Source organism: Sminthopsis crassicaudata, chromosome 2 (genome assembly GCF_048593235.1).
Source record: "Sminthopsis crassicaudata isolate SCR6 chromosome 2, ASM4859323v1, whole genome shotgun sequence".
Taxonomy (NCBI): Eukaryota; Metazoa; Chordata; class Mammalia; order Dasyuromorphia; family Dasyuridae; genus Sminthopsis; species Sminthopsis crassicaudata.
This window is the reverse complement of record NC_133618.1, coordinates 315,610,424-315,636,143: the sequence shown is the minus strand read 5'-3', so window position 1 is coordinate 315,636,143 and position 25,720 is coordinate 315,610,424. Positions and strand designations below refer to the sequence as shown.

General features: G+C 36.1%; 1 protein-coding gene across 2 annotated transcripts; it reads left to right on the top strand.

Moving 5' to 3' along the window:
* LOC141556248 (acyl-coenzyme A thioesterase 6-like) lies at window positions 1–21,174 on the top strand. 2 transcript variants are annotated; one of them, XM_074290067.1, is made up of 3 exons: window positions 1–1,202; window positions 3,718–3,920; window positions 12,298–12,404. In XM_074290067.1, the coding sequence occupies exons 1-3, from the start codon at window positions 746–748 to the stop codon at window positions 12,370–12,372; spliced, it is 735 nt and encodes a 244-aa protein (XP_074146168.1). In that variant the 5' UTR covers window positions 1–745; the 3' UTR covers window positions 12,373–12,404. The 2 variants fall into 2 exon arrangements, with proteins under 2 accessions (XP_074146168.1, XP_074146167.1); XM_074290066.1 differs by lacking the exon at window positions 12,298–12,404 and adding an exon at window positions 19,739–21,174 and having other exon boundaries at window positions 323–1,202.
* Window positions 21,175–25,720: the final 4,546 nt, after the last annotated feature.

Genomic DNA, 25,720 nt, shown 5'->3' with positions numbered 1-25,720 from the left:
ATTTACAGGGGCCAGTGCGCCTCATGGGATTATCTTATTATCTATGCCCCGAGAAATGGGGTTCCCCCTTTCCTTTCCCTCCTCTCCTCATTCATCGTGGCCACTCTGGTGCGGCCCTCACACCTAGTGCCTGGGACTGAAGAATAAACTGCAGATGAGTCGGTGTGTCTGAAGTCCCTCCCAGTCCAAGCCATTCCACACTCAGCCGCCAAAGAGATTTCCTTGAAGTTCGGCTCAGGTCACGTCACAGCCTCCAACCCTTCTTCATAGACGCCTGCAGGATAAACTACAAGCGCAGTTCTTTATGACCCTCCCTCCCCCCACTTCTCACACCCAGGAACACCGCCGGGCTCCTCGCTATTCGTTCCTTTGACGAGCCTCCTCTCCATCCCCTGCTCCTGACATTTTGTCGGCCTGCCTGCAATGCTGGCGAGCTCTCCCTCCTGCTCCCTCCCCCGGCTGCCTTTAAACCCCAACTGAAAGGAAACCATTTCCGAAGCTCTAGATCCCAGCGCTTCCCGAAAAGTTACAGAACTGCAAGGAGGGAAGGACTTTGAACTATCCGAGGCTCCCCCCCCCCTCCGCCCCAGCTCTCCGCGCGCCTCCGGGCTCTTTCTCGCCTCTTCCGAAGCCACTGGACCCCCCTCCCTCCAAGCGTTTCCGCCCACGGGGGAGCCAATAGGAACGAAAGGACCGCCCCCTTTACTTTGTTAAGGGGACTCCGGGGACACCCAGGTTAGTCTCAATGGCCGTCACGGTAAGTGTGACTCCCGGGCCCCGCTGCCTGTGGGATGAGCCGGTGGAGATCGCGGTGCACGGTCTGGACCCGGCCCAGCCGGTCACCCTGCGCGCCTCCCTCCGCGATGAGAAGGGGGAGCTCTTCCAGGCCTCCGCGTACTACCGGGCGGACGCCGGCGGGCAGCTGCACCTGGCGCGGGAGCCCGCTCTGGGGGGCAGCTACAGCGGCGTAGAGCCCATGGGGCTCTTCCGGACTCTGCGGCCTGAAAGACCCTCTGAGCGACTATTGAAGCGGGACGTGCAGACCCCGTTCCGCGTGGATTTGGAGGTGTACGAGGGTCACGACCCCCAGCCCACCAAGCTGCTGGCGCATGCGGTGCACGAGAGGGGCTTCCTGAGGCCGGGGGTGAAGAGGATCCCGGTGCGAGAGGGCAGCGTGCGGGCCACCCTCTTCCTGCCTCCCGGTGCGTTGCTGGCTCCCTCCTCCGTTTTTGCATGTCCAGCTTCCTCGGTTTCTTTTTCTTGGAATGCAATATAGTAGCAGGTGTTCCCCCAAGCATTCCCTAGGCTCCCTGATTTCTCCCAGCAGGATTTTCTGGATCCTATTTTGTAACTCATCCTTATGCTCGGTAGCATTCACTGATCTCAGCCACACTATATTGATTTCTTAGGTGTCCTGGGAAGCAAGTTGGTTGGTTTGTTTGTTTTCCTTTAAAGATAACAGGGTCCGGTAGAGAGAGCGTTTTCTCTATGGGTACGTTTAAATCCTGTCTCTGCCACTGACAACCCTGACAACTTTAGAAAGTCATTTCATCCACCCTCTTTGGCCTTAGATTTCTTATCTGTAAAATAAGGGGAATTGGACTCAATAGCCTTTGAGGATCTTTGCAATTTTAAATCTATGTTCTTATGACCGTTTGAATCAGCCCTGCTCTTTTTGCTTCCGTAAGGACCAAACTGACAAGGTCGTGGGCTCAGAGAATTCCTACATTGGACACTTATTAGGGATTCGATTATACACCTAACATCCATTCAAAAGAGGTGATTATCAGATCTTCTGCTCCTCACAAGTTAAATTAGTTGCTGTTTTTGATCATACTTAAGAGATTTAAGACTTAGGGAAAATTAAAAATTATAGGTGGAAAAAATTAGGTTTATTTTCAATGGAAATTCTGAAATAGGAAAATATTTCTCCTCATTAGGAAGAAATAACATTGCGCTGTCTGTATGGGGCATTTATTTATTTTTATTATTTTATACATAGAATTATCACTTTAGTATTCATAGGTAGTGTTGTGAAAGTGTGTGAGTGACAGGCAGGAATAGAAAGACAAAATATAAAAGGGAAACTTTTTTTCCCAATTTTTTGGTGAATTTTCATTTTTTGAAAATCAAAGTAATTTTCAGTTTATAATCCTTTCTGCACACCATTGCTAGACATATTTATCTTTTGTCCATGCCCATTCCCAGTTCAATATACCCTCAATGGTTTACATATTGTTTATAGATTAAAGTCCAATTTCCTCATCCTGGTATTCCAAATACTACACAATTTAGCTCTAAACAAATGGAGGATGACAGCAGAAATATTTTTTCTTGGGCCTTTGTATTTGATATTTCTATTGCTATTTATAATATTAATGCAGCTAAAGTGGATCTTTTTGGATTTAGAGTGGAAGATTCCAAACCAGATTCAGATACATAGCTGTATAACTCTGGGCAAGTCACTTAAGCTGTCTACCTCAGTTTCCCCAAATGTAAAATGAGGATAATAGTGCCCACTTCCGGGCATTGTAATGAGGATCAAATGAGATCCTATTTATGAAGTACTTTGTAAACTTCAGAACTTAGTATAAATATTAGCTGGTATTGATGAGAATGAGATCCTTCAGGATCAGTAGAGGTCTCTGGAAAAGAACTTCAGGAAGTTAATTGGTTCTCAGTCAAGGAAGATTATTGCAAATAGTGAGACAGGCTTGGTTTTTAAGGAAGAAGCATCAAACTAGAGAAAGGATCCCTTATCTGTAGAAATTTCCCGGCCAGGTGTCTTGGGCTGAGTCAGTTCTCGGAGTGGTAGCCAACCTCAAAGAATAAAGAAACATGATGCACCTGCCCACCCAGTCAAGTGAAGGGGGCTTGGGTTGTGCTACACGTTTCAAAGATCTCATTAAAAAAGATTAGTCACGTTTGCCCCCCAAAACAGCCTTTGTTGCTAAACAAAGTTTCCCATGGGGCAGGGTAAAAGGCAATGTCTAAAGCCAATTCATCCGTATTATTATTTTGATTTTTCATTGTATGTTCTTTAACATATTATTGCTACAATCATGATTAATAAAATGTGACTGTGCAGCAATTTATAAGCAAGTATCTAAGTAATCTTTCAATATTTCTGCAATATCAATCAACAAGCGTTGTATGACGGGCACTCTACTGGGTGCTGGGGATACAAAAATGCTCATCCCTGCCCTAAAGGAGCTTACACTCTATGAGGTAAAGTAATAAATACACAAACAATGCAAAATACATTCAAATGAAACAGTTCACCTAGTTCTGAAAGGTGTCTTAAAGATCTTTTACTAAAGCCCGACTTTGGGCCTCATAGTGATCCTGGGTTCTCTAAGATTTTGCTGGTATGCTATAAAATCTGGCAGCTCTTATTAAGCTTGTCAAATTTTAAGTAAGGACTCCAATAATACCCAGCCTCATTTAAGAGAGATTCATCACTAGAATGTTGGCTACCAGAGGATACTTTCTGGTACCTGAACAACTCATGAGATCATTTATTGAAATGGGGAATAGTTTTAGTCTGGGCCAGAAGAGACAACTGCTCATATTTATAAAACCTCATACATATTGAAGTTAATTTTAAGAATCAAAGACATGGTATAAATCTGTTGTTTTTACTTTCAGGTACTAATAGTGTAATTTAAATTTGTCTTTTGGGACTCAAAAATCCTTTCAATTTGTTACCTCTTCCAGGAGCAGGGCCCTTCCCTGGGATCATTGACTTATATGGAACTGGAGGTGGTCTCTGTGAATATAGAGCCAGCTTGCTGGCTGGACATGGTTTTGCTGTGCTTGCTCTGGCTTATTTCAGATTTGAAGATCTCCCCAAAGAGTTGAATAGTCTACATCTGGAATATTTTGAAGAGGCCCTGAACTACATGTTGCAGCATCCAAAGGTATGGGTATGAATGTACATGCTTAGGGTGGACCAAATGAGATTGGGGGAGGGAAGAAGGTAGGATAAATATGGGAACATAAAGATTTATTATCCAGAAATTCCATCAGATGAGCTATATTATGGTAACACAATGAAGATTCCTAAGGTAATTATTCACATTAACATCTGCAATTCCTTGGGATATCATTTAATCATCTCCCTTTGGAACTCTTGATTATAGTACTATATATCTTTCCCTTCTTTGATCATCCTTTTTACTTCAACAGAACTGGGGGAAAAAAATAAAATCAATAACAGAAACCAGAACCAAACCTAATCTTCAAACTGAAGCCTTTTTTAGCCCATTCTAAGCTTCAACATTCCTGATATCATTCTTGTGCAGCTATGCCACATTTCTGTATTTATCTTTTATAACCATTCTTGCTTTCATCTCTTGAATGTTTTTTTTTTCCTCAGTGGTACTTTATTTTTTCAAATACATGTAAAGATACTTTTCAACACTCATTTTTGTAAGACTTGTTTCACATTTTTTTCTCTCCCTTCCTTACCATCCCCCTTCCCAAGACAGCAAGCAATCTCTCATAGGTTAAATATGTGCAATTGTTTTAAACACATTTCCATATTTGTCACGTATAAGTATTCTATAAATCAACATATTTTATATTTTTTAATGTCATAATAACTCAGACTTCTCTGCTATGAAAAGGACCAAAGCAGTTTATGTGGGTTTTCCAGATCTGGAGGACACCTTGCTCCTCATTCCACTCCCTCCCTGAGATGTAGAAGGGATAACTATACAAACATCTCCCCCCCAATATTTTGAGGCACATTCTCCTTTATATTGGTCCCTGAAGATTGTGCTCCTATTCAAATCAGGTTCTAAATACTGCTCCTTTCACTGTGCTCTCTTCCAAATGCAGCCCAGATACTGATTGTGTCCTCATTTCAGACTATACCTTTCAGCCTCATTTCTCCAGCCTCAATCTCACTGGTGGGCTACAAGATAGTAAAACCCAACATGGATCCTAGCTGCCACAAATATGGGTGAACTAAATGTGGCATTTCTTTTTAGGACATCTGGTGAATTGGTTTGATTGGGGCAAATTTTCTTGATTAATTTCCTTCCTAATGGTGATTAGATTTTGTATTTTTCCCCAGTAATTCCAGAATTTTCAGAATTCTCTGACCTCCATCTTCCAGAGCTATTATCTTTACTTGTAGTGTTTTCTACTTTCAAATTAAATTAGTTGCTTTTTGATCTTGTTTTGGTACATTTTCCAATCTGAGAATTTTATTTCCCACTGATTCTATACTTCATTCAAATTTTCAACCATCTTAACTTTTATAAGTTTGACTTTTTACTGATGACAGATATCTCATTAGAGAAGCGAGATGTTACTTTACTGACAATAGATTATTCTTCATTTCCTTTAAAGCATTTATTCAGTCTGTTGTGTCTTGGGTTAAGTTCAGCTTCATATCTAGGGTTACTAGTGAGACTAATTATTTTCTTTCAATGACTTCTCTTTAGATCTCTTACCACATAATTTTTAATCATATTGGAGTTTCTTCCCTATGTTTAGTCATTCCTTAGTTCTCTGAAAGGCGTTCTACTCTCCATCTTTTCTCTTCTTTCCTCACCATTCTGACCTTTTTCAGCTCACTGAGTCATAGTTATTTCCATTATTCCTTCACTTTTGTTAAAATTCCAACCACGCTGAGAAAAGAAGGAGCAAAGTATTCCCTTTTGCTGGGTAATACCTTTTGAATGCATCCAGTTCCATCTCCACAGTTAATCAAAAAAATTCTTCATCACATAGTTAGCAGGACACATTGGGGAGGGAAATAAGGCCCTTCTATTACATGTGATCATGCCTTTCTGGAACCAGGGCCCCTTCTTCTTCCACATGGGGATTATATTAACTAAACATACTGCTCATGCTTCCCAATCCATCATTATACATATTCAAAATGTCATCCTTGATCACTCCATAACCGTTTACTGGACTTTGTAGAATTTTAGGACATGAGACTCTGTTTAGCCTTTCCCTGAACTTTTTGAAATCTTCTTTCCCATAATCTGGAGTGCTTTCTTTTCTTCTAAGAAAGAGTGAAAGGCCCCATGAAGTTCCTATCATTTCTGTTTTAGCAATTGATTTTCCCCTGTTTGTGAGAATCTGCTCCAGAATAGCATTTCCCCTTGTCATTTCTTCTATTTTTGCAGAATAAAATTAACATTAAGACAGGCCAAGAAATTATCAGCTGGTAATTTAATCTCATTAATTTGAAACCAATATTTATCATTTTATTTGACAAGAATTCCGTAGCCTTTAATGTTGCATTCAATTATATTAACATGATTATTATATATAAGGGCAGCTATATAGTACAATGAATAAAGCACTGGACCTGGAGTCAGGAAGACTCATCTTCCTGAATGTAAATTGGGCCTCTGACACTTACTAGCTGGATAAGTCATTTAATTTTATTTGCCTCTTTCCTGATCTGTAAAATGGAGAAGGAAATGGCAAATTATTCCAGTACCTTTGCCAAGAAAATCCCACAAGAAGAGATGAACTTGCCTAAAAAAATTGACCAAACAACATTGTATATATTGTTTTTGGGGTTCTGCTGTCTTCAACAGTTCATAGATTTCTTCTATTGTTTCTCTGAATTCTTCATATTTGTCATTCCATATGGTCCAATTATATTTCATTACAACATTTACTATAGTTTAACAACTCCCCGATTATTAGGCATATAATTTGTTTCTATTTTTACAACTTTTATTTTTTTTATATTTTACTATTACAAATATTCCTTCTGTAAATATTTTGGTACATATGGAACTTGTCTTTCTGTCATTGGCCTCAATCCTTCAGCAATTACTGAATCAAAATGAATGAACATTTTTTGTAATTTTTTTCTCATAATTTCATATTGTTTGGCACACTGGTTCATAGTCATAATCAACATAACTTCAGTGTGTTTTTTCCCCACAGTCCCTCCAACATTGATTATTCCCATATTTTAATATCTTTGTCATTTTGATGATGGGTAGGAATAGATAGATACCTCTGACTTGTTTTCATTTGCATTTCTCTGATGGCTATTGATTTGGAATATTTTTTTTCAAAGATAATGGATAATTTATATTTCTTTTTAAAACTTCACATTCTTTCATAACTTATCTATAAATTTTATAAATTTGGGTTAATTTTCTATAACTTTTTTAGCTCTCTGACTTTTGTTGGGCATGTTTAATGCACAAAGTTTTTTTGTCCTCTGTTTATATTTCTTCTGTTTCTGGCCATATTAATTTGTCCAGAAACTCTTTAATTTTATGTAATGAACGTTGTGTATTTTGCTTTTTATAATCTCTTCTATCTATTCTGTATCTGCTATGAATTTTCCCCTTTTACTGTAGTTGTAAAATCTTCTATTTAATGCTAAATTTTAGTGATATAACTTTTTAAAACTTAGATCATTTATCCATTTACTCTGATATAAAATGTCAGTCCAAACCTGTTTTCCACCAAACTGTTTTTCAGTTTTCTCAATAGTTCTTATTGAATAAAGAGTCCTTTTCCCAGGCAATTTGTTTTCTTGGGTTTACTGAACAATATGTTGTCATATATTTACTTCTAGGTACTGTTTATCTTATCTATTCCATGAATCCACTTAATAATATAATAATAGCTAACTTTTATGTGGTACTTCTTAGGTGCCAAGCACTGAGCTAAGCACTTTACAATTATTATTCCATTTGATCTTCACAAAAACCCTGTGCTATTATTATCCCCATGTTGCATATAAAGAAACTGAAGCAAACAGAAGTTAAATGACTAGCATGAGATCACACAGTAAGTGTCTGAGGATGGAGTTGAACTCAAGTCTTCTGCTTCTAGCCCCAGTGTTCTATCTACTGTGCCCCTAGTTGCTCCATAATTTAAATAATGATGACTTCATAATATAATTAAAAATGTAGTAATGTTCATTTTAAAATAAAATTGGTGCTTTTTCTCCATTTTCCTTCTTTTTATCTTTCCCAAGCCATATATCAGTCAATTTGTTGTTCAGTCATGTTTTCATGATCCCATTTGGGGTTTTCTTGTCAAAGATGCTGGAGTGATTTGCCATTTCCTTTTCTAGCTCATTTTTACAGATGAGTATACTGAAGCAAACTTGTTTAGGATCACCCACATAGGAAGAAGCCAGATTTGAACTTAGAAAGAGTCATCTCCAACTACTGACTCCAGGCCCAGCCCTCCAACCACTGGATTGTCACTACTCAGTTTCAGTCAGGAGTTTCAATCTAAAAGTCTCAAAGAGCTAGAAATCAGATATCAGCAAATTATTCACCCTGTTTACTACCCATATTTTTAACATCTATCTAAAGATACATGAGGCCTTGAGCTTTATTATTCTCTTCTTCCTTGAATTTTGTCTACTGCAAATTACTGGATCACTCTGTTGAGATGTGAGAAATGAGGGTTGAGAGATCCCTGACAGCAATGGGGACCTCTTGACTGGTCATTGGCTTTGCAAAAGAATTCACAAACCCCAGTGAATACAGGGGACAGCTTGGTGGCAAGAAATGTGTTTATTATACTGAAAAATATCTTTATCAGTTGGCAAAATCCTGTTAAGACTTTTACTAAAGGTCTGGGCACACAGTTTCATGGATCTTGGCCTGGAGCTGGGGACCTTCCAATAGAGGGTAGTGACCATGCACCAGGCCAGGATCTTCAACTGAAGGAGATTAATATCTGAGAGTTTTCTCTAACTGGAGAGGCCCGAAGGGTTTGAGACTCAGAACTACCCTTTCCCCAAAGATTAAAGGGGATACTGTTTAAAGGGGATACAGAAAGGGCCTTTCTGACCCTTCCCCCAGCAAAGATCAGGAACACAGTTTACATCAACTGTACTATTTATCCTATATATTAGCTATTCCCTGCGCCATATAGCTTGTTAAATATTCATTTGCAGTTTTCTCCATTTTATTCCCTTTCAACTTCAAGCTGTTGTGATTATATTTTCAAGCAAGTATATTTTGATTTCATTTTTATGTTCCATTTGTTTCTAACTGAATGAGATGAGGTGAGATCTTTCAAGAAAGTTGTGAAAATCGAGTAAGGCTTCATCTACTTCAGAGTTGGAGTAGGCCTGAAAGACTTTGAGCATTGATTCAAGGGCATACTTAAGTCCCTTTCCTGCTATACTTCCATGACATCATTTTCTCCCTATTTCAATCAAATATGGGCAACTATGTACTTATTAGTCAAATTCAGTTTTTTTGGGTAGTTCCCTCTTTTAGAATGTAAATCCCTCAGCCAATGAGGATGAGGGTCAGTGATGGGAGGAGTATTAGCTTTAGGGATTATTTAAGTGTCAAACCTGTCCTAAAAGGTGTCTTCTCCCTTCAATTGCCTGCTCCACGGGTGGGACGCTGTAGTCATGAGAACGTACAATAAACTTTTATTTTTCTCCTAGAAATCTCTCCAGCTTTTTAAAAAAAATGGTGACCCCCTCACCATTCTAAGCCACACATAACAATATTACAACTTTCTCTTCAGAGAGTAACTCATTCCTTTTAACAAAGATTAAAAAGTAAAGAAAGAAAAAGGAGAGACAGTTTGGAAAAACATCAAACATAACATTGTGTAAGAGTATATGCATTATTTTAAATCCATAGTGCTTCTGCTTTGTAGGGAAGGGGATGCATTTTTTCAGTGTTTTCCAGGACATGTTCTTTAGGACATCAACTAGTCAGTCAATAAGCATTTAAATTAAGTACTTATATTAGGCTAAGTGCTAGGATTACAACAAAAGGCAAAAGGTATTTTCTTCCCTCCAGATATTTACAGAATAAATTAAAGATAAATTGAAGTTCATTGTACTGAATTCTGATATTGTTTTCCTTACATTGTGGTCATTTGCTCTCAGTTCTAATATACTGTATGGTTTTTTGTGTATATGTCTTATTTGGGCTGGTCCTCTGAGCTGTTGCTGAGCGCCTCCTAGAAACTTCTAGGTGATCTCAGATTGGCTAAGTTAACTATGAATGTTGGAGGGGATGTGAGAAAACTAGGACACTGATACATTGTTGGTGGAATTGTGAATTGATCTAATCATTTTGAACAATAATCTGGAACTATGCCCAGAGGGCTATAGAACTGTGCATATCCTTTGATCCAGCAGTGTTTCTACTGAGCTTGTATCCCTAAGAAATCATAAAGGAGGGACAGGAACCTGTATGTGCAAAAATGTGGCAGCCCTTTTTGTGGTGACTAGAAACTGGAAACTGAGTGAATGTCCATCAACTGGAGAATAGCTGAATAAACTGTGGTATATGAGTATTATGGAATATTATTGTTCTGTAAGAAATGACCAACAGGATAATGTCAGAGAATCTCATGATGGGAAGTGGCTTGTCTCAACAATGAGATGATTCAAGGCAATTCCAATAGACTTTGGATGGAAAGTGTCATCTGAATCCAGAAAGAGAACTATGGAGACTGAATGAGGATTGAAGCATAGTATTGTAGCATCTCTCTCTCTCTCTCTTTTTTTTTTTTTCCCCTGAGGCTGGGGTTAAGTGACTTGCCCAGGGTCACACAGCTAGGAAGTTTTAAGTGTCTGAGATCAAATTTGAACTCGGGTCCTCCTGAATTCAAGGCTGGTGCTCTATCCACTGCGCCACCTAGCTGCCCTTTGTAGTATCTCTTAATGCTACCCTAACATTGTAGCTCCCTTTAGAGCTACTCTTAATGCCTGTCCGTAGAGGGCACGGCTAGGCTACACACTTACCCGTCTTCAGCACCAACCATAGAGACAGACCTCCAGGAGGTAGGGGTGAAGCGAAAGAGAACTTTACTGTTAAATAGCACATATTTATACCCCCCCCATGCCCCCAGAATCTGGGGGAAGGGGGAGGTCCTCTAGGAACTTGGCATAATGGGATTGGCCGGAGAAGAAGGAGGGAGGTGTGTTAGGCTTTGAGAGCCCTAAGGAAGGAGACGTGGGACCTGGGGTCAGACACCGCCTCCTAGGGCTATGCCCCACATCCGGGTAGGATTCACCTGTGCCTTGATACCTCTCATCCCTCAGGTCTTCCCACATGCCTAGAGCCACATTCCTTACTTCTAGAGGCTTTTTAACCCTTACATAGTATTTTCAATTTTTGTTTGGTTTTGTTTTTTTCTTTCTCATTGTTTTTTCCCTTTTGGTTTGATTTTTCTTGCACAACATGACAAATATGGAAATATGTTTAAAAGGGTATACATTTAAAAAGAAGGAGAAGTGAATGAGACTTGCAGAAACTAGTACTTTTTTGGTATAACTATTGAGATCCCAGAATTCTCTCCATACCATAAAGGAGCATTGTGAAAGGATTCTTGTAGATGACGGGGATTTTATTTTGCAAATTCCAATTAGAAGATGATATCTTGTGGAAAGAAGAACCAGGAGACCAATGTCACTTAACTTCAGAGTATTTGGTGGGGTTTAAAATATAAAAAGAGTAGAAAAGTAGGGAGAGGAGATAATTATTAAAGATTTTGAATGCCAAACTGAGGATTTTACATTTCATCCAGGAGGTGATAGTCACTGGAGTTTTATTGATCAGGAGAGTAACATACTTCAACCTGTGCTCTATGAAGATCAATTTGATAGTTAAATAGGGAGAGACAAGGCAAGGAGACCAGCCTGTAGGCTATAGAAATAATCCCAATGTGAAGGAGGATTAAGAATCTGCACCAGGGGTAGGGAGAGCAGTATCAGGAGAAGAGAGGCTATGAAGAGATTTTATTGTGGTAACATGGACCAGCCTTGGTAACACTGTATATGGGAAAATGAGAAGAAAGTGAGCGGCGGAAGATCTAGATTGCAAGCCTGGGTAACTGGATGGTGGAAGTCTTGAATAAAGAGCTTGTGGGGGAAAAAGGATGAGTTCAGTTTTGGACATGGTGAGTTTAAGATGTCTATAAGTCATCCATACTGTTCAATTCCTTTTTATTTTTTCCATTTCTATTGTTTATTATTGTTTTCCTAGTCTTGTTTCTTTGTCCTGTTACCAATTCTATAAGTCTCCATATGCTTTTCTGAATTCTTCATATTCATCACTACTTTTATGCACAGCAATAACTAATTATATTCATTTGTCACCATTCTTTTTTAGCCATTGTAGATACCTACATTGTTTCTACTTCTTTGCTACCAAAAAAAAAGGCCTACTTAAAGTATATTTATATTATATTTATGACTATCTGTCTTTGACCTCCTAGGAATACATTTTTATCTGTGGGTTCTTTGCATTAAAAATACAGTCATTTTAGTCACTTAAAAAACAAACATTTTTTCAAATTGCTTTCCAGAATGGTTGGACCAATTCACAACTTCACCAACATGTATTAATGTCAGGTAAATGTATTTTTGTCAGATCTTGTTAAGTATACTTCATCTCCAAGTATAAATCTTGCTTATATTTTAAACTCTGCTCTAGAAAAACAAATTTTTTTTTTTTTTTTTTTTTTGAGGCTGGGGTTAAGTGACTTGCCCAGGGTCACACAGCTAGGAAGTGTTAAGTGTCTGATATCAGATTTGAACTCTGGTCCTCCTGAATTCAAGGCTGGTGCTCTATCCACTGCGCCACCTAGCTGCCCCTAGAAAAACAAATCTTAACAAAAACAAAACATCATTAGGCTATAGTTCAGGGTTAGGATTCTAATCTCTTGGACAACTAAAAAGAACAAGGCAAAATTGAATCCTAGATAAATGTGGGGAATTGGGAAGAACTCTAGCAGAGGGAAAGGAAAAAAGATCTAATTACTAGAACTGGGCTGTCAGAAAGAAATTTTAGTCAAGAGATAAAGCAAGATTTGTTCCTGGAATAGGGTACAAAATCAGATTGGGATCTGCAAGAGGGAAGGTAAATTAACACCCGATTATATGGGCTTGTGGTACAGGTCCCAGGTGATTATATCACCCGTAATTCAATGGAATTTGAATCTAGAACAGGTTAAGGGCTAGGAGAAAGTAAGACAGGAGCCAAGACCCTTCCCTGAAGCAACAAGTTGAATAGTGTAAAAGAACCAAGGTTGTAGTTTCTTGAGAAAAAGAAGTTGAAATTAGAGAAGACAATGGCTAAGATGATTTAGAAAGTAGCAATCAGGACCTTTTATTTTTCAAGTTAAACTTAATTTTTTTTAATTATAAATTTTTGACAGTATATATGCATGAGTAATTTTTTTAATAACATTATCCCTTGTATTCATTTTTCCAAATTATCCCCTCCCTCCCTCTACTCCCTCCCCTAGATGACAGGCAATCCCATACATTTTACATGTGTTACAATATAACCTAGATACAATATATGTGTGTAAATCCCATTTTCTTGTTGCACGTTAAGTATTAGATTCCGAAGGTACATGTAACCTGGGCAGACAGACATTAGTGCTAACAATTTACATTCACTTCCCAGTGTTCCTTCTCTGGGTGTAGCTACCTCTGTCCATCATTGATCAACTAGAAGTAAGTTGGATCTTCTTTATGTTGAAGATTTCCACTTCCATCAGAATATATCCTCATACAATATTGTTGTTGAAGTGTATAGTGATCTTCTGGTTCTGCTCATTTCACTCAGCATCAGTTGATGTAAGTCTCTCCAAGCCTCTCTGTATTCCTCCTGCTGGTCATTTCTTACAGAGCAATAATATTCCATAACCTTCATATACCATAATTTACCCAACCATTCTCCAACTGATGGACATCCATTCATCTTCCAGTTTCTAGCTACAACAAAAAGAGCTGCCACAAACATTTTGGCACATACAGGTCTCTTTCCGCTCTTTAGTATTTCTTTGGGATATAAGCCTAGTAGTAGTACTGCTGGGTCAAAGGGTATGCACAGTTTGATAACTTTTTGGGTATAGTTCCAAATTGCTCTCCAGAATGGTTGGATTCTTTCACAACTCCACCAGCAATGTATTAGTATCCCAGTTTTCCCACATCCCCTCCAACATTCATCATTATTTGTTCCTGTCATCTTAGCCAATCTGACAGGTGTGTAGTGGTTTCTCAGAGTTGTCTTAATTTGCATTTCTCTGATCAGTAGTGATTTTGGAACACTCTTTCATATGAGTAGATATAATTTCAATTTCATCATCTGAGAATTGTCTGTTCATATCCTTCTACCATTTATCAATTGGAGAATGGTTTGATTTCTTATAAATTAGGGTCAGTTCTCTATATATTTTGGAAATGAGATCTTTATCAGAACCTTTAACTGTAAAAATATTTTCCCAATTTGTTACTTCCCTTCTAATCTTGTTTGCATTAGTATTGTTTGTACAGAAAAACTTAATTTTTAAAATAAATATATTTATTTTCTTACAGCATAGGGATTTTTTTTTAATTAGTTCCAAATGATCTAGAAAAAATAACAACAAAATTCATATGGAAGAATAAAAAGTTGAGAATTGCAAGGGAACTAATGAAAAAAAAGTCAGATGAAGGTGGTCTAGGTGTACCTGATCTAAAGCTATATTATATAGCAGCAGTCACCAAAACCATTTGGTATTGGCTAAGAAATAGACCAGTCGATCAGTGGAACAGATTAGGTACAAAGGACAAAAAAGGGTACATCTATATCAATCTAGTCTTTGACAAACCCAAAGATACCAACATTAGGGATAAAAATTCATTATTTGGAAAAAACTGTTGGGAAAACTGGAAATTAGTATGGCAGAAATTAGATATGGATCCACACTTAACACCATATACCCAGATAAGATCAAAATGGGTCCATGATTAGGCATAAAGAATGAGATCATAAATAGATTAGAGGAACAGAGAATAGTCTACCTCTGAGACCTGTGGAGGAGGAAGGAATTTATGACCAGAGGAGAACTAGAGATCATTATTGATCACAAAATAGAAGATTTTGATTACATCAAACTAAAAAGTTTCTGTACAAACAATACTAATGCAAACAAGATTAGAAGGGAAGTAACAAATTGGGAAATATTTTTAAAGTTAAAGGTTCTGATAAAGGTCTCATTTCCAAAATATATAGAGAACTGACCCTAATTTATAAGAAATCAAACCATTCTCCAATTGATAAATGGTCAAAGGATATGAACAGACAATTCTCAGATGATGAAATTGAAATTATATCTACTCAAATCACTACTGATCAAAGAAATGCAAATTAAGACAACTCTGAGATACCACTACACACCTGTCAGATTGGCTAAGATGACAGGAACAAATAATGATGAATGTTGGAGGGGATGTGGGAAAACTGGGACACTGATACATTGTTGGTGGAGTTGTGAAAGAATCCAGCCATTCTGGAGAGCAATTTGGAACTATACCCAAAAAGTTATCAAACTGTGCATACCCTTTGATCCAGCATTGCTGCTATTGGGCTTATATCCCAAAGAAATACTGAGAAGGGGAAAGGGACCTGTGTGTGCCAAAATGTTTGTGGCAGCTCTTTTTGTAGTGGCTAGAAACTGGAAGATGAATGGATGTCCATCAATTGGAGAATGGTTGGGTAAATTATGGTATATGAAGGTTATGGAATATTATTATTCTGTAAGAAATGACCAGCAGGAGGAATACAGAGAGGCTTGGAGAGACTTAGATCAACTGATGCTGAGTGAAATGAATAGAACCAGAAGATCGCTGTACACTTCAGTGCTGTATGAAGATGTATTCTGATGGAAGTGGATATCTTCAACATAAAGAAGATCCAACTCACTTCCAGTTGATCAATGATGGACAGAAACAACTACACCCAGAGAAGGAACACTGGGAAGTGAATGTACATTGTTAGCACTACTTTCTATCTACTCAGGTTACTTGTACCTTCGGAATCTAATGCTTATTGTGCAACAAGAAAATGGGATTTACATACATATATTGTATCTAGGTTATATTGTAACACCTGTAAAATGTATGGGATTGCCTGTCATCTAGGGGAGGGAGTAGAGGGAGGGAGGGGATAATTTGGAAAAATGAATACAAGGGATAATGTTATTTATTTTTTTTTTGTAAATGTAAAATTACATTTTTTGTAAATGTAAAAAGGGATAATGTTATTTAAAAAATTACTCATGCATATATACTGTCAAAAAAATTTATAAATAAAATTTAAAAAAAAATTAGTTCCAAATTCTCTCTTCCTACCTCCTCCCTTACACACTGAGAATGCAAGAAAAATAAAAACCATTACATATATGTATAGTAATGTAAAACAAATTTTTGTACTAGCCATGTCCTCCTTTTCTTCTCCCCCCAAAACAAGAAAAAAGTATGCTTCAATCTGCAATCTGAATCTATCAACTTTCTATCTGGAGGTAGATGGTATTTCATCAGGAATCCTTTGGAATTATGGTGAGTCATCATGTTGATTAGTTCCTAAGTCTTTACAGGTTTATTTTCTTTAAAATATAGATTGTTTTCTTAGTTCTGCTTATTTCATTTTCCACCAGTTTATACATATCTTTCCAGGTTTTTCTAAAGCCATACTCTTCATCATTTCTTGTAGCATAATAGTAGTTCATCATATTCTATCACAGATTAGTTTCTAACTCTTTGCCACCATGAAAAAAGCTGTTATAAATGTTTTTTTGTTCATGTGATTCCACTTCCTTTTTTTTTTTTAATCTCTTTGGGATAAAACTCTACTAGCAGTATTGCTGTGCCAAGAGGATTTACATAGTTCCAAATTGTTCTCAAGAATAATTTAACCAGTTCCTAGCATCACCAACAGGCCATTAGTATTTCCCCGGAGTCTCTCCAGCGTTTGCCATTTTAGCCAGTTGTTGTCAAGCTAGCTAGTCTAATAGGTGTAAAGTGATACCTCAGTCTTTTAACTTACATCTCTAATTTATTAGTAATTTAAAGCAAATTTTTTCACATGATTGTTGATAGCTTTAATTTCTTCCTCTTGCCTATTTAGATTCTTTAACCACTTATCAAATGGGGAAAAACTCTTGTTTTTTTAAATTTAACTCAATTCTCTATATATTTTAGAAATTAGGCCTTTATCAGAGAAACTTCCTGCAAATATTTTTTCCCAGTTAACAGGTCTAATTTCAGCAACATTGTTTTTGTTTCAACAAAGACCTTCTTCAGCAAGATGAATTACATAAATGGCTCTCCTTCTGAAATATCTTTCTTTTAAAAACAATTTAATAACTTTTTATTTTCAAAAATGCATGCAAAGATAATTTTCAACATTTATCCTTGTAAAACCTTGTGTTCCAAAATTTTCTCCCTCCTTTTCTCCATCCCCCTCCCCTAGAAAGCAAGTAATTCCATATAGGTTAAATATGTGCAATTCTTTTAAACATCTCTTTCTCTAAACCCTCATAGCACTTTGCTCCTAATCTTATACTTTTAAAAAATTTTATTTATTTAATATTTTTCCTGTTACATTTAAAACAATTTTTTTAACAATTGTTTTTAAAATTTTAAAGTTCTAGGTTTTTTCCCTTATCCCCACCCACAATTAAGAAATCACATGTGAAGTTATACAAAACATTTCTATAAAAGTCAAGTTGTGAAAGAAAACAGATTTCCGACCCTAATAAAAATGAAAACCCTCAAGAAAAAACAAATTTTAAAAAATGAGAGAGAGAGAGAGAGAGAGAGAGAGAGAGAGAGAGAGAGAGAGAGAGAGAGAGAGAGAGAGAGAAGAGAGAAAATGCTTCAATTTGTATTCAGACACAATCAGTTCTTTCTCTGGGTATGAATAGGATTTTCCTATTATGTTCTTTAAAAAAAAAAAGTTTTGGTTCTTTTTTGAACATTTTCCAAAATCATCCTCCCTTTTAACAAGGAAGCATAGTTAAACAGCAAAATAATCTAACATATTATATATGTTTGAAAATTCTTTACTTGTAGAACACCACTTCTCTAAGGATAGGAAAGAGGTATATATAGTTATTATCATCCCTCTGAAATCTATCAGTCTGATGTCTTCTAATGTTATTTTCCATTACATGATTATGGTCATTTGCTGTCAGATATGATACATAGCAGGATGTATATCTGTGTGTTCATGCGCTGGCTCTCTAGCTGGTGCAGGCTATTACTGAACTCCTGGAAACCTTGCTAGGTGAGTTGAGACCTACAGAGCAAGTACTCTTTTGGCATAGTTTTTGTAGTCCCAGGATCTCCTCCATACTGAAGGAATTGAGGAGATGAGAACAAGTCAGAAACCACACTAACTCTATCTTGTGACTCAATTCTGGAGCTAGTTCAGTTCCCTTTCTAATCAGTTATGGGTCTAGTCCAATTTCTGTCTTGTGAGAAAACTTTTTTGCATTGTTTGAACCTCTTCTCATATGGCTGGGAAACTGGACTACTTCTACCTCCTACTTAAAGACCTTAACTAAGGATTTAGGTTATGCTGACCCTAAACCCAGTCAGATCCGAACACTGATGCAAGAAGTTTCCTCACAATTATTACATTTCAAACAACCCATATGTTTTATCTGAAAAATGACCTTGTGCTGGTCAATCAGTTATTGTTTCCATATTTCTTTGATTGAATAGAGACATTTGTGGGGAGTAGGACACCTCTATTTCTGTACCTGATCTCTCTCCCAATGTGGAATCATTCCTCCAATTTCATATCATGATTAATTTTTTAATCTATTGGCTTAATTTGATTTTATTAATTTTTACACATAAAAGTCTATCTCCTGTATTGAGAGCCCAGTGCTATAGCTGAGGGGCCTGGTTCCAAGTTGCTAGGTAATTAATATGCACTGCTTACATAAATCAATATGCTTAGAAGCTCAAACCATTGTTTCCTCAATCATATCATTCTTTACCTAATACAATACCATAATGAGATGGCTAGGTGAAAGTCCTATTTTGATAAATTTAGAGAAGCTCAAACAGTCTCTTAATGTACTATATATTGGCAGAAGAAATAGCCACAAAAGTGAAATAACAGATTTTTCTTTTGAGATTTTAATTTTTAAAAAAAATTATAACTTTTTATTGACAGAACATATGTATGGGTAACTTTTTACAACATTATCCCTTGCACTCACTTCTGTTCTGACTTTTCCCTTCCCTCCCTCCACCCCCCTCTCCTAGATGGCAGGCAGTCTTATACATGTGAAATAACAGATTTTTTTAAAAAGTATTAAATTTTTATATTTTCTGTCTTATTTCATCTATTAGCTTATATATAGTGAAGATGAAGAACCATATCCTTCCTATTTATCTATCTACCATCTATCTTCTTGTTAAAGATCCTACTTTGCTATACCAAGGAATCTGTCTTGTGTACTACAGTAATAGTTTACTATAAACTATAGTTTACAAACTTTTCTAGGGTTTCTTTGCCTGGGGCCAGGGCCTAAAACCAAAGACTGTACACTGCCATAATAAGTTGTTTACTGACTTGACTTATATGGTATCCCATATGTGTGACGGTCTTTAGCTCCTTTCAGCATCACAAGAGTTTTAATGAAGAAGACAGGTGTGACTATTCTATGGTCAGAATTAGCAAAGCATAAGCTATAGTAGTCTAAGGGAATAAAAGATTCAAGGGAGAGGATGGAAGCATTATTTAAGCATACTGTGAGGTAGGTAATGCAAACATTTTTTATCTCCATAGTCCAGATAAGGAAACTGAATCTTAAGATTAAGTCTAGGATGAAACAGCTAGTAAATGTAGGAGGTTAGATTCAGACCTAGGACATTTGAATAAAAAAAAAAAAAAAATCACCTTGTTATTTCTTCTATTTTGGGCTACTAGAATGGCTTTCTCTTTCTCTCTTCCATCAGGTGAAAAGCCCAGGCATTGGGCTACTTGGATTCTCGAAAGGAGGTGACTTATGTCTTTCCATGGCCTCCTTCCTGAAAGGTGTCACAGCCACAGTGCTTATAAATGCCTGTGTGGCCAACACAATGACCCCGCTGCACTATAAGGGAATGACTCTTCTTAATATTGGAAATGACCTAGAGAGACTCAAGATCACTGAATCAGGCCTTGTAGACCTTGTGGATATTTGGAGCCATCCATTAGAGAAGCAAAACTGCCAGAGCCTCATCCCGATAGAAAAGGCCCAGGGGCCTTTCTTGTTCATTGTTGGTCAAGATGACCACAACTGGAAGAGTGAATCCTTTGCATATATAGCCTCTGAACAATTACAGTCTCATGGTAAAGAAAAACCTCAGATCATCTGCTATCCAAATACCGGGCACTGCATTGATCCCCCTTATTTTCCTCCATGTTTAATGTCTGTGCATGGAATGGTGGGTCGAGGAGTATTCTGGGGAGGTGAGTCAAAGGCTCATTCCATGGCACAGGTGGAGAGTTGGAAACAAATTCAAACATTCTTCCAAAAACACCTCAACAGTCAAGTCTCAACCTTTCATAATAAAATATAACAATTTGGTCCGGGCCCCATTTTTCTGGGCTGGGTTTTTTTCAAGACAGTCCTCTGATAATTTATGTTGGATATTAGAGCAAAAAGAAATAAGTTCAAATCCAGCTTCAGATACTTAGTAGCTGTGTGTGACCCTGTTTGCTTCAGTTTCCTTCATCTATAAAATGAGCTGGAGAAGGACATGGCAAACTGCTCTAGTGTCTTTGCCAAGAAAACCCCAAATGAAGGCATGGATTGTTAGACATGACTTGAACGATTACAAAAATTGGAACTTGTGGATCATCAATCAACAGTTAATAAAAGGAGAGTTATTAAGGAATAGCAGCAGAATAATATTTATCAAGGACAGGTGCTGAGTCACCTTACATTGACTTAGCTAAATGAAACACACTTTTCTGAGTTGCACATCTTTTGCACCAGCATCAGGGAGCAATCTGGCAACCTAGGAAATGGGGCTAAGAGCCTGAGCCTTTAATCTCCTGAGCCAGTCAAATCCTGAACATAGTTTCAATACCATTTAATAAAAAACTGGCTTAACTTGCATAGGGGTAGGGGTAAAAATATTGTTCCCACCATAACCATAATTCATGACCAAGGGCTCCATGCTACCAAGAAGGATCCTTTTTATATGAAATGAAAGTTTCATGTGTCTTGCTTTTTTTTTTTTGTTACAGTATTTAATAAGCAGGTGAGCTTAGCTCCAAGGGAATTCCTCTCTGGACCTCAGAATATTTGACTGGCAGCTTTTCTTCATCAACATATAATAGCTAAGAGTTCCAGTTATGTATCACCATAACTACACTTCCAAAATAAAATGTTTGTATTTTTCCTTAGTATATTGCTATGTTAATCTCTTGCCGCATGTTATGAAGCACTTTGTATCTTTGGGGAAACTGGAAAGTGATCCTGTAGAAATTAGAACTAGAATCTAAACCTTAGACCAACATCTCACACCATATGCCCAGATAAGTTTAAAGTAGATATAAGATCTAAAGAAATTAGAGGATCAAGGCAGGAAAGATCTTTTATAGCTATGGATAGAGGAAGAGATCATAACTAATGGAGATAGAGTATCATAGAAGACAAAATGGACAATTTGGATTATATAATAATATCAACTAATATTTATATAGCTTTTGTAGCTATATATAATATATATGTTTTACACATATTAATGTATTAGCATTGTGTATTTTATATATTGGCACATTAAAATACATATTTAAGCTGTAATACAGGATGATACATAATATTTAAGGTTATATTTTATAGTTTACAAAATGCTTTAAATACATTATTTCATTTGATCCTTATAACAGTCCTGTAAGATAGGTGCCATAAAATTCCATATTATAGATGAGGAAACTGAGGCTGAGAGATTAAGTGACTTGCCCAGGGTCATGCAACTAGTAAACATTTAAATGATGACTTGAACTCAGATCTCCCTAACTCCAAGTCCAGTGCTCTATTCACCTATGCCACCATACAAAAAAATTAGGTATAATTTTAAAAGTTCCTGCACAAACAGAATCAATATAGCTTAAATTAGAAGAGAAAGTTATCTGAGTAAAAACTCTGTAGTAATTTTCTCTAATAAAGATCTAATATAAAATGTATGTATATGTACATATATGTAAGTGATTCTAACATAAGAATAAGGCTTATTATGCAATAGATATGCAGTCAAAATATATGAATTAGCAGTTTTATTTTTTTTAAAGTTTATTAAAAAGAAACAGAATTGAAAAAAAGAAAAAAACAAAAGAAAAACAAAACAAAGCAGAATATTGTCAAGTGCCCATCAGGGAAGATTCAAAATATGTAACAATAAATTACTAGTTCAAGAAAAAAATTATATAATAGTAGAAGAAATTATATTCATGGGTATTCATCTTTGCTTCCTTGTAGGTTATTTTTTCTTATCGCTGCACACTTGATTTAGCAGTTTTAAAAAGCAATCCAACCTAAAAATTGCCATTTGAAAAAGTACCCCCAATTACAAATAATTAGAGAAATGCAAATTAAAACAGCTCATACCCATCAGGTTGGCAAAAAAATTTTTTTTGCAAAAACATTTTTTTAAAGAGGAAAATGATTGTTGTTAGGGTTTGGGGAAGACATATAGTAATGTACTTTATACATTAGGATTATATAAGTATGTGTGTATATATATTTATCCACACACACATATACATATATATATATATATATATATATATATATATATATATATATATATATATATATATATAATATAGTAATGTAATTGGTGGAACTGTGAATTGGTCTAGAATTTCAAACCATTTAGAAACATAACCAAAAAGGCACTAAATTGTGCATGTCTTTTGGCATAGCAATACAGCTACTAGGCCCATATGCCAGAGTAATTAAAGAATGAAGAAAAAAAGACCCTATGTTTAAAATATTTTTAAAAAGCAGTTTTTTTGTTATAGCAAAGAACTAGAAATTAAGGAGATAATCATTTACTGTGATAATTGAACAAATTATGGAATATCAATATAATGGGATATTACTACTCTGTAAGAAATGACAAAAGCCTCATAAAACTGGAGAAGACTTATATGAACTTCTACAGAGAAAATGACAAGTCAAGAGAACAATTTCTACACAATTTCTACAATGACTTTAAATAAAAATGATTTCAAAAGACATAAAGACTATGATCAAAGCAATAACTAAATGTAACTTGAGTGTACTGACAATGAACCAAACTACGCACTTCAAGGCAGAAAAGTGAATGCTGTATTCAAATGCATGGACTACATATATGAATTGGTTTTTCATAAATATGCATATTAAAAAGGGTTTTGTTTTTCTCTTTTTAAATGGGAGGGGCTTTGGAAAGGAAGAATATTGATATTTTGTTAAAAATAAAAGTTATGTAAATCTTTAAAAGAAAATCACAGAGACAAATAGAAGGAAATTCAGAAGGAAACAGAGCAGCCTTCAAAGAAACATGGGGAATTTATTATTAAAAATAAATGTTTGTTTAAAAAAAAAGCAAGCTGTATATAATAGAGATTTGAGGATTTATATACATTCACCTTTTTTTTGTTTTTGTAATTTGGGGTTCAAGTTCACTTGCATAAGGCTCTTCCCATTAGTGGTGAATGATTGGCCATTGTGTGAAGCAACGGGTCTAGAGTTTAGAAGATAGACTTTTGTTCTCATGCTTTTGACCAGATACTCTGACTTCAAGGTCTTTTTCAGAAGAGGTTCCTGGAACTGAGTGTATCCTTTCCTGAGGCAAGTATAAGGATATTTTTTCCCAAGCTTCTGTCAACTTCTTACTGCATGTAATGATCGCAGAGTAATCATTTTCCACCAACAAGAGTCTTATTATTCTATATATTCAGAAATGCTAATTATTATTATTTTTTGTACTTAAGGGCAGAATATTTTTATTTTAAAGAAATTACATTTAACATAGCAGTTATAGATCAGACCTCCATTCCATATTTGGAACAGAGTTTTTTTAGTGTCCTATTCACATGAGAATTTTTAATACTATTTTAAATTTATGTCCATGGAGAACTTTAAACAATGTACTCTTAAATTAAGGTCTGATACTATGTACTAGACATTGGGGGAGGCACTGAAGACCAAAATTAAATAGTCCTTGCCCTAAAACAGTGGTGTGTGTGTGTGTGTGTGTGTGTGTGTGTGTGTGTGTGTGTGTGTGTAAAAATCAACTAAATACCAGGTAATTTCAAGAGAGAGCCATTAAAGTAATTTGTAAAAATAATTGATTTACCTACTCTGATTAAAACATTGATTTTAGACAATTCCAAAGGATTCAAATTGAAAAATGCTATCTACATACAGAGAAAGAATTGCTTAACAGTGCAGATTGAAGCATACTTTTTTTTGTATGTATTTTCTTTTATAATATGGCTTATGTGAAAATATGTTTTGTAGGACTTCACATGTATAAAGTAAGGGTTAGGAGGGATGGAAAGAATTTGAAATTCAATAATTTTTAAAATGAATGTTAAAATTTTTATATGTAATTGGGAAATATTTAATGAAATTAAATAAATGTGTAAAAAAATCACAACAATCCAATGTTTTCTTGATATTTGTATCAACAAAATAGGCAGAGGAAAATAAAGTTGGCCTTTCAATATGATGTCTTCACCTTCTTCAAATGTTCTCAAATTCTTCTCTAATGTCATTCATGTAAGTAGACCCTACTTGAGATTCAGAACACAATTCATCCATCCCCTTGAAAAGTCTTGTTTTTCTATAGATTATGCACAAAGGATCTACCCTGGGGGCCTGCCTTGATTGCTTCTGGTACTACTAGGACATCAGCACAGCTGGTGCTTGTCTACCAGTCATCCTTCCCTCCTACCAGGGATCCACACATCCTTTCTTTGTTGATAACCTCATTCTGTATACTTGAGGTTACTAACATCATGGTCTTCCTCTTTGGTCTTCCATTTTACATAACATCACCTGATTGCTCTAGGCTAAGGCATCTGAGAGTCTGGGTGGTGAAACAGAATAAGCCCTGCATTTGGAATCAGAAAAAGGAGAAGCATTTTCTAATCACTTCTATATCCAGAAATGAAAGAGAAGGCAGGGGCTTGCAGTCACCTTCAGCCAACAAATAACAACAAATAGTTGATTTTTACTATCTGAGTAACTTCTAATCAGAAAGATCAGCACCTTGTATTCTAAAAATGAATAAGAAATTATGCTAGAATATTAAAATACTGTTTTTACTTATCAGCAAATTCCTATAGTAATCTGACAAGGCCTCAGAAAAGGAAAATGTATCTCATATGAATAGGGTAATAGCTCAATGATATGTGAGCTAGAGTCAAATGCTTTTTTTAACTTGCAAGTTACAGTATAAAATGTCAACTTACTGATACCAGTACCAGTCTAGTTAGATGAATTATATAGTTTCTTTCAGCACTAAAAGCGTATTGTTTGATCACTTTATACCCAATGTTTATTCAAATGAATTTAATTTGTTGAATTGAACTTTTAATGTTGAAGAAGCAAATGCCTAGAAAAAGTAGGAAATATTTTAAAGTCTCTTGATTCTCAATTCAAATCGTTTCTACTGTCATTTTGCCTTTCTATTTTCATTGCTTTGTGTTTTGAGATCCAGTGAATATTACCTTTAAAGGCCCCTTTAGAAATAAACAGCAACGAAAATAGCTCTCATTTATTCCATGCTGACTTCAGAGCTCAAATTCGAACTTGGGTCTTGGTTTAAATTCTAGCTTTTATTTATCTATATATCCTTTCTTCAAGAATATCCCATGCCCATATCCCATGTTCTTTTATCACTACTTTTTTTCTAAACTGTTTTCATTTCATATATTTGTCTTTTCAATAAGCT

Excerpts from the sequence above, each read along its gene's own strand:
- LOC141556248 (XM_074290066.1), top strand. The coding sequence starts at position 746 with ATGGCCGTCACGGTAAGTGTGACTCCCGGGCCCCGCTGCCTGTGGGAT. Across the intron at positions 1,203-3,717 it reads CACCCTCTTCCTGCCTCCCG|GAGCAGGGCCCTTCCCTGGG; the intron begins GTGCGTTGCTGG and ends TACCTCTTCCAG. Across the intron at positions 3,921-19,738 it reads ACATGTTGCAGCATCCAAAG|GTGAAAAGCCCAGGCATTGG; the intron begins GTATGGGTATGA and ends CTCTTCCATCAG.